This window comes from Muntiacus reevesi, chromosome 1 (genome assembly GCF_963930625.1).
Source record: "Muntiacus reevesi chromosome 1, mMunRee1.1, whole genome shotgun sequence".
In the NCBI taxonomy this organism is placed as follows: domain Eukaryota; kingdom Metazoa; phylum Chordata; class Mammalia; order Artiodactyla; family Cervidae; genus Muntiacus; species Muntiacus reevesi.
The window spans coordinates 20,328,127-20,342,753 of record NC_089249.1 but is presented as its reverse complement, the minus strand read 5'-3'; the positions used below and the strand labels follow the sequence as shown (position 1 = coordinate 20,342,753).

General features: G+C 47.7%; 1 protein-coding gene across 6 annotated transcripts in view; it reads right to left on the bottom strand.

Moving 5' to 3' along the window:
• LOC136170578 (apolipoprotein L3-like) overlaps nucleotides 1-14,627 on the bottom strand; it is a 59,145-nt gene that overhangs the window by 26,816 nt on the left and 17,702 nt on the right. For 4 of the 6 annotated variants that reach the window (XM_065938898.1, XM_065938896.1, XM_065938906.1 and 1 more), the window contains 2 exons: nucleotides 11,907-12,030; nucleotides 5,911-9,390 (listed from right to left, as the gene is read on the bottom strand). In XM_065938898.1, the coding sequence (XP_065794970.1) occupies nucleotides 8,583-9,390; nucleotides 11,907-12,030 (932 nt within the window). In that variant the 3' untranslated portion in view covers nucleotides 5,911-8,582. Of the gene's footprint in view, nucleotides 1-5,910; nucleotides 9,391-11,906; nucleotides 12,031-14,627 lie in introns of those variants that run through there. The other 2 variants (XR_010663656.1, XR_010663657.1) reach the window with 1 other exon arrangement.

The window sequence follows — 14,627 nt, the reverse complement described above, 5'->3', positions numbered from 1 at the left end:
CCCAGTGGGCTACAGTCCATGGGGTCACAAAGAGTTCAAATCTTTCATTTCTTTCTAAGTTGCCAAGAAGAGTATATACGATGGGAAATATTTCATTGTTAATTAAGGTTAAAAAGAAGAGGAGTCTTGAAGTCTACAGGTATATTCCTTTCTGTTTATTAACATGAATGTTTATAAAGGATTGAGAAAGAAGGAACCCCTGACGTCCCGAGGCTTTCCTGGTGTCACAACAGGGCGATGCTCTTCTCCTGTTGGATGTAAGGGCTCTCACAGAACTCCAGCCTCACACAGGGTCACCCTGAGAGCAGGAGTGAGGAGACAGCAAACACCCATCACTGCGTCCACACCCATACCTCGCCTCCTCCCTTGGCTGAAAAGCATGACTGCTCCTTCTTTACCACATACACCTTTATCTTTGCTCTGGTCTCCATACAGGGAGTTACTGAGACTCACACTGATAGAACTGACCCCAATTCTCTGCAGCACCCAATCTAGAGTGGCCCCATTTCTTTAGAGTCTCCCTCAAATCCCCTCACCTGAGCCCCATCCTAGCTTTCTTCTTTCTAATAGCTTCTCTCTCCGATCCCCAGGGTTGTCCCTCAGGAAGAGTAACCATCAGCTTGCTCACTAGGGAGTGTGCCCAGTGGCAGAGGCTGAGGCACTGGCCGCGTGGGTGGGTGAGAATTCACACAGGCCCACCTCCAAGCAGGGTAGAGAGCAGAGCTCACTGGTCCCCTGCCTCCTTCTCTGCCTAGAAGCTGCGGGAGCCCAGGAGCCAGGGCAGCCAATTGCAATCATGCAACGTGGGGATGAAGAGTCAAGTCAGAGAGAAGAGGTGGGCTCAGGCAGAAAGGGCTGGATCCTGGATGATGTCAAACACTTGTAAATGCGTCAAACCCTTGACTTATTCTTCTGTCCTTCCCTGCCATTCTTGTCCTGGTCCTGACCCTTGTCTGGGGGCTCAGCTAGGTGTGGATGCTGGATGGTTCTCCCTTCTGCCGGATTCCTTTCTGGGTGTCCTCCTCTGTTAGCCTCTGATTGGTCACTTCCTGGAAAGGCTGCCAGTGGGAGAGGGGAGGAACCTAGAGCAGCATGTCCGTACCCAACTGCATGGCCAGACACAGAGCCCTTCCCTCCATGTGGGCAGACAGAGATTTTACCAAACCTCTTCTTCCACGTGGGACAGCTCATACTCTATGGGCAGGGACAGGAGGGGTAAAGGCAGTGTCAAATTCAAAGTCCTTAGCCCACCACCGGGCCCTCCTCATGCTCCAACTCTGTCTGACTCACCCTCCTGCCTCTACAGGGCTTGGTGGAGGGGCCTGGAGGACTCCCAGCTGCCTGGACTCTGATTCCCCCCCAGCCTCCAGGCCTTCGCTGAGGCTGCCCCTCCAAGGCCTTTCCCCACATGCCTCACAAGGTGAAATGTTTCTTGTCCTTGGAGGCCCATCTCAAAAGCTTCCTGCCCCTGCTGTCTTCCTCTAAACCCTTCCAGTCTCCCTTGGAATCTTGTACTTTCCTGCCTGTGGGTCTATTTGTGTGGAGTTTCTTCAGCTCCCAGCACCAGGCGGGGGCTCTATCTCTTCTCTGCTGCTCTTCCTGCTCCAGGGCTTCTGGGGCACCCTCCACCCTCCTGGGCACAGCCTGGCTAACACTTGAGGTGTGGGACCTGTTACTGGGGCATGAAGCAACCAGATCCTCAAAGACATGTTACTATACCTCTTCTACCCACAGTTGAGTAATTCCATTTGTTTCCCTTGTCTGTCTTCATAAAAGCTCTTTCTGATAGAGAGTGCCATCAGATTTCTGAGCATTTCCATTCATGGGCATGTCATCGTTTCCCAGAAGATCACCCTCTGCCGGTAAAAGAATATGTGAGACCTACATGGTCTATGCTCTCCACCATCTTGGTTTAAGAAAGCTTTTGTATGAACACTGTACTCTCAGGTAGCAGGAAAACACCTGCATTTCTTCATGTTTCCTTACTCCAGCCATGATATTTTTGTAAGAGGAGAAAGAGGAAGAGAGACCTGTGGAAAAACATGAGGCTTACCCAAAATCTGATATCCTATCCTGAGACTTGAAGACTCGAGCAGGACATTCCTAAACCTCCGCTCCCACAGGATGTCCAGTCCAGGTCTGGGCTGGGTGTGGGGCCCAGCTTCCTCCAGCCTCTCGCTCTCTGCTCCCTAACTGCTGCCTGGGACTGTGAGGGGAGAAGCGTGGAGTCATTTCCTGACTGCAATGGAGGCAATTTTGAAAGCACAGAAATGGGTGTGCTAGTCTTTGACGAGAAAAGTACCACTTAAACATGTCCTGCTTGAAAGAGGAGGAGGAGAAGATGGAGAATAAGGAAACGGGGGCGTGAAGAGAAAGAGGAAGAGACAAAAAGATTCTAAGCAATCAATCAATTCCAAAGGATCTAAATGAAAATGGAAAAGAAAAGAACTACAAATATACTAGAAAAAATGTTAAAAATAATTTTGAGTTGAGGAAACCATTCTCATCAAGACATAATTGCCAGAGCCATAAGGAAGGTTTGATTTATTTGACTTCTTAAAAACTAAATATTTCAAAAGGATGCCACAAAAGAAGTTAGAAAAGAATGAGAGACCAGAAGACACTGTTTGCAATATTTATAGTAGACAACGATGAACATTCCTAACACAGAGAGAGCCTAAAATCCACATGAAAAGACTGAATGCAGTTTGTCACAAATGGGTAAGAGATGTGAACAGACAACTCCCGGGGAGGCAACTTGCCCAGGGTCACACAGCTCTCCGTGGACAGAGTGCAGGCCAAGTTCAGACCTTCTGACATGCGTATGTGAGGGAGGGGAGTGGAATGTGATTTTAATAACCCAGAAATTTCTAGGTTTGTCTCAACTTTTATAAACACATAGATCTAATCTCATGCCCCTCTTGTTATACTGATGTATCTACAGTTTGGCTTCTTGTCTTAAGATTGTAAAACCTGTATCATAATGTGGGCATTGTGCGACAAGGCCTGCGTTTCCCCACTGGTCTCCTGTCCTTCCCCAGCTCCCAGGACATGGCATTGAGCAGTCACTTGGAGACAGGGTGGGTGATGAAACCTAATTCCTTGTATCTCAAAAGAAACCATTTGCCCCCACCAGCCCCAGCACAGCACCCAGGGGCAGACTCAAGGTGGCCAGACCACAGGGAGGAAGGACTCTAGCCCCCCTGCCCTCCTCCATCCCCTCAGCTTTCTTGAAATTTCCCAAAGGACTGAGCACCCACAACATACACCTTCCTTCTGGAGTCACCGCTCATGTCTCAGGGGTCCACATCCCAAGCTGAGACCACCTGAGCAGGCATCTACCACCCTCTGCACTGTTTAGGGGTCCCCGGTGGGAGGAAGCCATTATATACACCTGCTTCCACATCCAGGTTTTGTCCTTCGGGCCATGCTCTCACCTCTCTGAGCATCCATTTCCCTTCTTTTGTCAACTAGTGACAATCAAGGTTTTCTCAGAAAATTGTCGTGAGAATGGGGAGATGCCCGGGGGTCCTACCCCCACTGCTTACCCAGGAGTTTCCCTCTGGCTGAGTGTGAACAAAATCCAGTTGTTCTCAGCTCTGCAGTGCAGCTGCCTACTGTGTGTCTCTGAAATACACCACGCACAGCTTGTGGTACCAGATATATTTGGAGAACCAAAAGGGAAAGTGAAACCCTCACTTCTGAGTGGCTCAAGTTACCATCACTCTGCCCACCAATCCCAGCCCAGAACTATTCCCACTCTCCTGCTGCCTCCTTAGAGAAACAAGCCCAGCCCTGACATGCCGCGTCCTTCTGACACAGCCCACCCTACCTCGGCTCCTTGAAGGTGACCTGCCATCCACACACCGCGAGTACCTTGGCCAACCACTGCCCCACCCCATGGCCCTCTCTCCACCCCCTCAGCCCTCCCCCACCCGCTCACCAGCCTGTCTGCTTTATTCACCCTCATGCCACCAGCATGTGGAACAGTTCCAGAACACACCAGATCCTCACCGCATACTCGTCATACTGCTGCTGCTGAGGGTCACATCACCGTGCCTTCTAGGGTTTATTCATGCAGGTCCTTCTGCCAGGGACACCTGCTGCATCCAACCTGGAGAAATCATACTCACCCTGCAAAGCCAAAGTCTGGCATCACCTCCACTGAGAAGCCCTCCAGGACCTCCCCTGCAGAGTCCCCTGTCCCTGCTCTGCTCCCTTGGTACCTGGGAGAGGGGCCTAAGGCCACCCCTCAGCCTCTCTGTCCATTCCCACCCCCACTCCTTTTGATCAAGTCCTTCTAGACTTGGCCCTGCTGACAGGCACAGAACTAATGCCTTCCGGTCCCAGCAACTTGCCTGAGGAGACCCAGCCTTAGTGGTCAAGGTCACTTGGATGAATGGAAAGTTTGTGGGAAGGGCTGAGAGCACGCTGCTATTTTCTACCCTGGGTTATTTCTAGTTGCAGTTTCTTTTCTTGAAATGGAGGACCTTTACAGGAAGGCTAGTGATCTGGCAACTCAAAAGTCAACAACAGAAAACCAGTCTTAATTTCTGCTTGACTCCTGAGCAAAGAGCCAAAGTGTATGGAGGGCTGAGCATTAGCTACCCTCTGTGCAGGCTCTGTCCATACCTTTCCTGTTTTACTCTCACATCAGCTCTAGGAAGTGTTGGCTGCATTTTTCAGATAAAGAAACAGAAAAAAAGGTCCTACAGCCTGAGAATCCTGGTGGAGTTTTCTTTTTTGCTCCAATGACAAGGCGCAGCAGTGGGGCTGGACCCCCCATGGAGGCTCACCTGCCCATCCTTCAGGGCTGTTTCATCCCAGAAAATGGCCCCGGTCATCATGACCACCTTCCCCATCTTAGAGGAAGGGACAGAGGAGTGATGGGTGTTACTCCATGAAGACCACACTCTATGGTTTGGTCTTACAATTACCGACCAGGAATCTGACCTATCTTTGCAGTAGGGTAGCTGATAGCAGGGGGGAGGAGTGGGCTTTCTTCCAGCAACTCAGGGAGGAGCCAAGATTCAAACCAAGGTTGTCACTGCCTATTGGAAACGCCACTCCTTGTTTAAAGTTGCTTTTTTTTTTTTTCCTTTAAATCATTTTTTCCCCAGTAAACTCCCTCCTAGTGATTCTTCTCTCTTCCACTAGCATGAGTTTGTCTGGAAATTAAACAAAACCTCCCTGAGATGCAGAACTCAGCTAATCGAGAGGGCTGTGTCCAGCTGTCATGAAGGTCCTCTGCTGAGAATGCCTAATAGACGCCAGCCCATCATGGGCTCAATAAACACAAGCCCATGGGAGAGCAGCCACGGGAGCTACAGACTCAAATCAGGTGAGGACTCAGCAAGGCTTCAACCCAGGGGCATGAGCTGAGACCACCCATTTCAAGATCCTAAAGATTTAATGATGATAAAATTGGGCTCCACTTAACCCCAACATCCCAAGAGAAGTACCCCAGGATGGCTACAGCGACCCACCTGCCTGTCCTCGTCACTTTTTATAGGACCAGTGGGAGTGAGTAGGGAGCTTCAGACTGAGCATGTGACCAGAGGGCTTTAGAGTCATCAGAGTTGCTGATGGAGGTGGACCCCAGGGGGCAGAGCCCAGGGGATGCCCTCCAGGCTGACAGCACAGGTGACCTCAAGGGAACGGGTCTCGGCCACTCACTGCCAGGCTGCCCTCGTCACAATAGCCAAAGTGTGGAAGAAAGAAAAATAATATAAGAAAAATTCTGTCTATGCATACCATGGACTATTACTCACTTAAAAAAGGAAGAAAGTTCTTTTTAAAAAAAATTATTTTAAAAGGAAGAAAATTCAGACATGTGCTACAGCCTGGATGTGCCTTGAAGACATTATGTTCAGTGAAATAAAACAGTAACAAGAAACTTATTGTATTTTCTGTTTTTATTAGGTTTGCAGAGTAGGCAAATGGATAAGGACAGAAAGTAGGGTGGTGGTTGTCAGGGGCTATGGGAGGGGGAGTCACGGTCCAGAGGAGTCTCAGGTTTCAGGAAGAAAGAATATGGAGATGGATGGTGGTGATGGCTGCAAAATATATGAATGTATTTTATACCACTCACCTGTACACTTAAAAGTGGTTAAGTGGTAAATTTTATGTTGTGTATATTTTACCACAGGAAGTAGAAAAGAAAGAAAAAAATCCTATCACAAAGGACAAATATTGTATGATTCCACTCACATGAGATTCTGAGAGGAGCCAAATTCATAAAAATCAGTGGTACACTGGTGGTTTCCAGGGGTGGAGAGGAGGGAGAATGAGGTATTAGTTTATAATTGGGACAGAGCTTCATTTTTGATGTAGCACATTCTGTGGATGGATGGTGATGCTGTTTGTATAATGATGTGAGTGTCCTAAATACCACTGACCTGTACACTGAAAAGTGGGTAAAATGGTAAATTTGATGATTTTCAAAAATTAAAACAAATTGTTAAAAAGCTGAACCTTTGTGGGAAAACATAGCAGCACCTGAACACTTTACAATCTGTAAAACACCTTCACACACACCATCGTGCAAGCTACTTCAGCCCTGTGATGAAAACGTTTACTATCTCATTGTCACCAGGGAAAACCGAGGTTCAGACTTGCCCCCACATGGGAAAACTGGCTGGTCGGTCTGTTTTCTGGACTATGCCATTTCCTTACAGGAAGAGAAATCCTTAAACCTTCCAGTAGTCTAAACATGTACTTTCCTGTTGGGGTTATGCAGTCAGTCTTCACGCTCCAGGGAATCAGCCAGAAATAAAGAGAGAGAGAGAGAGAGAGAGAGAGAGAGAGAGAAAGACACAGGGACCCAAGCTCTGATAGAACAAGGGTGCTTTATTGAATTCTATAAGAGTATATATACTGTAATACAAGGTAGCTTCTTCAGATAAAGATCAAGAGATCAGACTTTATTACAAGTTACCAAGGAAGCAAGAAGCAATAGAGGCCTTAAGGCCAAAAGGTGATCCATATCAAAAGAGGGTCATAAACAATCCCTTTCACCAAATGGAAAAGCTAAGGAAGGAAATCCAATGCAAGCATCCCATCTCTTTGATCTCCATCCTGGGAGAGGCTTGCCTGCTCCTCTCACCAGCCATGGACTGATAAGGAAGAGAGGGCTCAAGAGAGATAGGAAACAGCACACAGGAATCCTCCTGTTAAACATTCCCTGACACTTTCCTTCCATAAATGCCCCCTGTTAGCTTGAGATGAGTCATAAACATCAATTATCTCTTGTCCAAAGTAGTGAGCTCAAGGCCCGAGTCCCTAGGGGCCACAGGGAGCTGAGTCTGGCAGAGCCAATGGGGACCCTCTGCGACTGGCATCAAGTGTCAACTCACTTCTGCAACAGTCCCACCTCGGTAGAAAGCTGCCTGAATTCTTCCTTCACAGAGACTCTGGGGCCCACTCTGCTGTGTCCACATCCCTCCATCTTCCATGAGTGGGGAGAGGATTTGGCATCATGCAGCCCTCCTTGATGGGGATAAAATGGAAACAGTGACAGACTTCATTTTCTTGGGCTACAAAATCACTGTGGACGGTGACTGCAGCCATGAAATTAAAAGACATTTGCTTCTTGGAAGAAAAGTTATGACCAACCTAGACATCATGTTAAAAAGCAGAGACATCACTTTGCCAACAAAGTCCCCTATAGTCAAAGCTATGATTTTCCCAGTAGTCAGGTATGGATGTGAGATTTGGACCATAAAGAAAGCTGAGTGCTGAAGAATTGATGCTTTTGACCTGTGGTGTTGGAGAAGACTCTTGAGAGTCCCTTGGACAGCAAGGAGATCCAACCAGTCCATCCTAAAGGAGATCAGTCCTGAATAGTCATTGGAAGGACTGATGCTGAAGCTGAAACTCCAATACTTTGGCCACCTGATGTGAAGAGTTTACTCATTTGAAAAGACCCTGATGCTGGGACAGATTGAAGGCTAAAGGAGAAGGGGATGACAGAGGAGGAGATGGTTGGATGGCATCACCAACTCAATGGAAATGAGTTTGAGTAAACTCAGAGAGTTGGTTACGGACAGGGAGGCCTGGGCTTGCTGTAGTCCACGGGGTCCCAAAGAGTCGGACATGATTCAGCAGCTGAACTAAACTGAAGAACTCATAAAAAATTAAAAAGCATCAATATGGACACAGATATAGGTATAATTGAATCACTTTGCTATATACCTGAAGCTAATACTATATTGTAAATCAACTATACTTTAATAAAATATGGAAACAAACAAGTCACTATCTATTGAGTTCAAAGGTGAGTTGATGCTGGCGAAGTAGGGCTAGAGACCCTCACCAGGGGGAAACCCTTCTTGCTGGAATATCAAACCCTGGGGAGGGCGACAGAGGAGCCCCTGCTACTTGTGCTGGATCTCTGCAATCCTAACTTTTTGGCTTTCTCCCATTTTCAAAGCTCCCCTATTCCTGGCCTCTCACTGCTTGTCTCCCTGTCTCTTCCTTATTCTGCCCTCCATGTCTTCTTTAGTCCAAAACAAGTGGTTTCTCCCCGTGACCCTGCACATGTCCCTGGTCCCTGCATTGCTATTGGGGTGGCCAGTCGGGCCCTATTGCAGACTCTCATAGATCCAGGTGAGCGCCTCCAACTTCTTCTCCAGCTCCTGGGCTTTCTGCCTCATGTTCTCAGCTGATGCTGTCTTTGCCCCCTCCTGCAAATCCTGTACGTCTTCCACCAGGGAGTACACGTCCAGCGCCAAGAATAAACCTGATGTGACTCCACTCGCGATGCGCGCTGTTCTACCCATTGCCAGAGGTGTGCCTCTGAAATGACTTCTCACCTGTTGGGCACTTTGGACAGAGACTCGTCCAGTGGTTATGAAGCGCTGAGCAGTGGCTACTAATTGAGGGCTGCCTCTGGCCACCCTGATGGCACGAATATGACTCCCAAAGTCTTTAACTTGGTAGAGATTCCAAAAATAGGAAATTATTTTGACTCTGTCAAGGAGACTGGCCTGGGTTTCTGCTGATGACGTGTTTACCTTTTCCACCACCATGGTGGACACACCTGTCACAGCAGCTGCTGCTCCCAGCCCTATTCCAGTGACTGAGAGTCCCAGGCTGAGGCCCGCTGTAAAGGGTGCCAGAACCAGGCCAAGGATGCTCAGGGTGCCAGATGCAATGCCAGTGGAGGAGGCTACCACATTGGAGATGGTGCAGTCCCTGTGCACCTTGTCAACATGGTCTGCGAGCTCACGGAGCTTTTTTATGCTCTCCTTCAGCTCCTGTTTTACCTGAGGAAACTCCTTCAGAAACCTCTCTTTTTCCTGCTGGTAGTTTTGGAGACTGTCTGGGTCCTCCCTGGCCAAGTCTGTTAGCAGCTTGATCAGATGTTCACGGAGTACATCTGCCTCTTCCCTGTAACAATGAACATTAAAGCCTTAGAAAGACAGCTTGCTTGTCTATGAAACAGGCTCAACAAGCTCTATCCTGCACAAACCACAGAGATTTTATTGTAAATCACAAGAATTTTACTAATGTAAAAGTTTTTCCAACCTGAAACCCTCATTTGGATATTGTTAGTGCTCCATGTACTTATTCAATCACGGAATAAATAAGCAAAGGTCATCTTAGGATACCTTTAACTTAAGAGAGATATTTGATAAAGACATCTCAAAGGTGGACCAATACCATCACTTCCAGAATGTGTGTAAAATGGGAACTTCACAAATAAACAAAGAGAAGTGGGATTAGGGCAGAAAACCCTTCATTCAAGGACCTTAGTGTATAGTGAGGAGTCTTCTTGTTCTTTGCTCTTGGCTGCTAGGATGTGGTCCCTAGGCCCCCAAAATATTCTGGCTGATAAGAATGTCCTCGTCTGTCTGGGACTTTGGCCACTGGACAGTCTGACAAATTGACATGTGATGGGCCTCTGGGTCACGTGGTATCAGTTCTGACCTCCAGAGGAGCTGGGCTCTAGGGCATTAGTCTGACCTCTGGGAGTGGCTGGAGATGACAGGTCAGGGTAATTTGATGTTAAATAGGGTGAGCGTCCCTGGCGGGCAGTGCTCCATGTGTCCTGCCCCACTGAATCCAGGACAGTAATGCATCCTGGGGACAATGGGACCTTCATGTGTGAAACATGCCCAGACTCTGCCCTGTGGCTGATGGGAAACTGCATCCTTCCCTGTGAAAAACCATAACTGGGATCCTGAAGCTTTAAGTGAGTCTGTGCATCCTTCTAAGAAGTTCTAGAATCTGAGGGTGGTTGTGGGATCCCCCAAATTTGCCCTTGATGGGAAATGTAAGTATACTCCCAGGACTGTGTCCTCATACTTTTCAGATTGTCTAACTGTGAACCTGGAATTTTATTTTATTTTTTTAATAAAAACTCAGCTAGAAGGACCCTTAATGATCATTTTGGCTGGCATCTGCTCTCATCCAAGCCCAATACCCTTGGCCTTCTCAGCAGAAGGACACTGGGTCTGTCCACTGCCCATATTGACTGAGAAGCAGGAGATGTGCTGTGAGTCCTGTTACCCATGGCCCCTCCAGCCCACCTCACTGATTCCTGACCCAGGACCCAGCACCCCAGATCTCTCAGGGGTTATATGTTAATTTCTGACAGCCTCATGAGCCTTCAACCCAAGGCTGTGTGCAACTTTACGGAACCTCTAAAGATTCAAGTCATGAAGAAACGCCCATCTGAGTGGCTGAGCCTGAGGAAATCGGCACTTGCACAGCTGGTGAAAGAAGTATTTTCCTCTTTGGTGGGAATGCGTGAGGCTCCTCGGAATCCCTCAAATGATGCACAATCAGAGCCACCCATTGTGACCCTGGAGGGCTCACTGAGCCACACGGCCTTCTACTCTCAGGGCAGCTCCATGTAGACTAGAAGAGGGTTCCAGATGGAGTGAGAACCCAGGTCCAAGGCAGGGTGTGGAGAACATGGTCACCCAGGGCTCTCTAGCCCAGCATGAGGGGATCCCATCAGGAAGGGAAGAAATGTCCCCCCTCCCACTCCTGGGACCTCTGTTAGAGTCACAGCCCCTTCAGTTCTGTGTCCTTGGGGCCTACCCTCCTCACTCTAGTCCTGGCCCTGCTGCCCAAGCCTGCCTACTAGTCCTACAACCTGGACCCTCTGCTCTACCCTGACCCCTGAGTCTGACCCTGGTCCAGGTCTCCCTGGGCCTTTGGATGAGATGATTGCACTTGGTTCCCCACCTCTGACCTGCAGTTCACTCTGAGGTCATCACTACAATCCATCAGATTTAATTGGTATTCCCATTGGACACATAACACATAACAAATCTGAGACTGAAAGTCTTAAACCCACAGGCTCAGAGTTGGGCAGGGCTAGATCCAGGATCCCACCAGGTCCAACCAGTTCCCCTCCAGCCTCTCTGCCTTATTGGCCAGCGGGAACATGCAGTGTTGATATAATTCCTAAGATAGGGAATGAAGGAGTTCTAGTCAATTCCCAGGAACACAAAATGATATTCGGGTCAGGATTTTCTGACTTGACCCAAAGGAAGTCCTTCTTGGTTCTCATCTCCAGGAAGAAGGTCCCTGATTCTTCCCAACAAGCTTATCTTAAAATTAACATAGATTGAGCACCTACTCTGTGTCAACAATCATGAAAAACACTTGCATGCATGATCTCAGAGTCCTCACAATAAAATTGAACAGATGATGAGCAGAGAGTAGTTCAGTAACTTATCCAAGGTCATATAACCTTCCCTTCCTTTCAGGTTTCATCTCTTCTCAACCCAACGTCATTCACTGCCAACAAATAACACGGAGGAAGCATTCCACATAGGATATTGAGGAGGAACATCCTCAACCCCAACCATAGGATCTGCCTGGGGAAAACTAGCCTGGGAGAATCTTCCGGGGGCATGTTGGTGACATTTATGGTGTACCTGCATGGTTACCTGGACAAACCGGCCTCAGTCACAAAATTCTCCCAGGGTTTGTCTTCGAGCAGGAATTTCAGGTGTTCCCATCTCACACTCTTCTGGAGAAATTCAACGACATCCTCAAAAAAGCTTTGGCTCTCTAGACAGAAAAATAAAAATAATTGAAGATTCAAATAAACTATGGGGTGATGTAAACAGTATCGAATATAAGTGGTTAAAGTTCACCTTTCTCAGCAGCATTCATCTGGCATGCTGTTGATGGATTTATCTGGGGTGTCATGTGGACTGTGTGTACTAGCCCCAACTCATAAGTTAACTAACGCCCAGACCCACCCACTCTGCAATGACTGTATTAGAAGATAGGGGGCTTTAAGGCAGTAATTAGGTGAAATGAGGCCTTAAGTATGGGGCCTTAATTCAGTAATATCAGTGTCCTTATTAAATAAAGAGACGCCAGATCTCTTCCTGTCTTTCTCTTCCCTGTAGTATTAAGTGTTCTTAGGTTTTCTTTTTCTCATGCATCACTAACGGAGAAATGAACTCAGGGCTCACATGGAGGGAAACCACAGCACTAGATCTGTGTTTTGATTGATTAGGGTGGGTGTGAGTGGAGGAAATAACTGAGCACCTGGGTGTCTGTGGCTTTCCCTTGTAGCTCAGTCAGTAAAGAATCTGCCTGCAGTGCAGGAGACCCAGGTTCGATCCCTGGGTTGGGAAGATCTCTGGGTAGGGAAGATCCCCTGGAAAAGGAACTGGCAACCCACTCCAGTATCCTTGCCTGGAAAATCTCATGGACAGAGGAGCGTGGTGGGCTGCAGTCCATGGGGTCGCAAAGAGTCGGACACGACTGAGCAAATAACATTTACTTAGGGCTTCCCTTGTGGCTTGGCTGGTAAAGAATCTGCCTACAATGCAGGAGACCTGGGTTCGATCCCTAGGTTGGGATGATCCCCCGGAGAATGGAAAGGCTACCCACTCCGGAAGCGCAGTGGCTGCCATGGACCGCGCAGGAAGCGCAGCTGAGAGGTGCTACCCCACGCTCAAGGTCAGGGGCGGCGGTGGAGAGGAGCAACCCCACGTCCAAGGTGCGGTGGCTACACGGGCTCAGGAAGGCCGAGAGGAGCTACTCCACATTCAAGATCAGGAGGGGCGACTCCTCCAAGGTAAGTAGCAGCAGCTGCGGTTTGCTGGAGCAGATGTGAAGAGATACCTCACGTCCAAGGTAAGAGAAACCCAAGTAAGACAGTAGGTGTTGTGAGAGGGAATCAGACGGCAGACACATTACAACCATAGTCACAGAAAACTAGCCAATCTGATCACAGGGACCACAGCCTTGTCTAACTAACTCAGTGAAACTAAGCCACGCCATGTGGGGCCACCCAAGATGGAGGGGTCATGGTGGAGAGGTCCGACAGAATGTGGTCCACTGGAGAAGGGAATGGCAAACCACTTCAGTATTCTTGCCTTGAGGACCGCATGAACAGTATGAAAAGGCAAAATGAAAGGATACTGAAAGAGGAACTCCCCATGTCGGTAGGTGACGAATATGCTACTGGATATCAGTGGAGAAATAACTCCAGATAGAATGAAGGGCTGGAGCCAGAGCAAAATCAGTACCCAGTTGTGGGCGTGACTGGTTATAGAAGCAAGGTCCGATGCTGTAAAGAGCAATATTGCATAGGAACCTGGAATTTTAGGTCCATGAATCAAGGCAAATTGGAAGTGGTCAAACAGGAGATGGCAAGAGTGAATGTCGACATTCTAGGAATCAGCAAACTAAAATAGACTGGAATGGGTGAATTTAACTCAGATGACCATTATATCTACTACTGTGGGCAGGAATTCCTTAGAAGAAATGGAGTAGCCATCATGGTCAACAAAAGAGTCCAAAATGCAGTACTTGGATGCAATCTCAAAAATGACAGAATGATCCTGTTCGTTTCCAAGGCAAACCATTCAATATCACGGTAATCCAAGCCTATGCCCCAACCGTTAATGCTGAAGAAGCTGAAGCTGAACGGGTCTATGAATACCTACAAGATCTTTTGCAACTAACACCCTCAAAAGATGTCCTTTTCATTATATGGGATTGGAATGCAAAAGTAGGAAGTCAAGAAACACCTGGAGTAATAGGCAAATTTGGCCTTGGAGTACAGAATGAAGCAGGGCAAAGGCTAATAGAGTTTTGCCAAGAGAATGCACTGGTCATAGCAAACACCTTCTTCCAACAACACAAGAGAAGACTCTACACATGGACATCACCAGATGGTCAACACAGAAAAAGCAGATTGATTATATTCTTTGCAGCCAAAGATGGAGAAGCTCTATACAGTCAGCAAAAACAAGACCAGAAGTGGACTGTGGCTCAGATCATGAACGCCTTATTGCCAAATTCAGATTTAAATTGAAGAAAGTAGGGAAAACCACTAGACCATTCAGGTATGACCTAAATCAACTCCCTTATGATTATACAGTGGAAGTGAGAAATAGATTTAAGGGACTAAATCTGATAGACAGAGTGCCTGAAGAACTATGGATGGAGGTTTGTGACATTGTACAGGAGACAGGGGTCAAAACCATTCCCATGGAAGCAAAAAAGCAAAATGGTTGTCTGAGGAGGCCTTACAAATAGCTGTGAAAGGAAGAGAAGTGAAAAGCAAAGGAGAAAAGGAAAGATGTAAGCATCTGAATGCAGAGTTCCCAAAGAATAGCAAGGAGAGATAAGAAAGCCTTCCT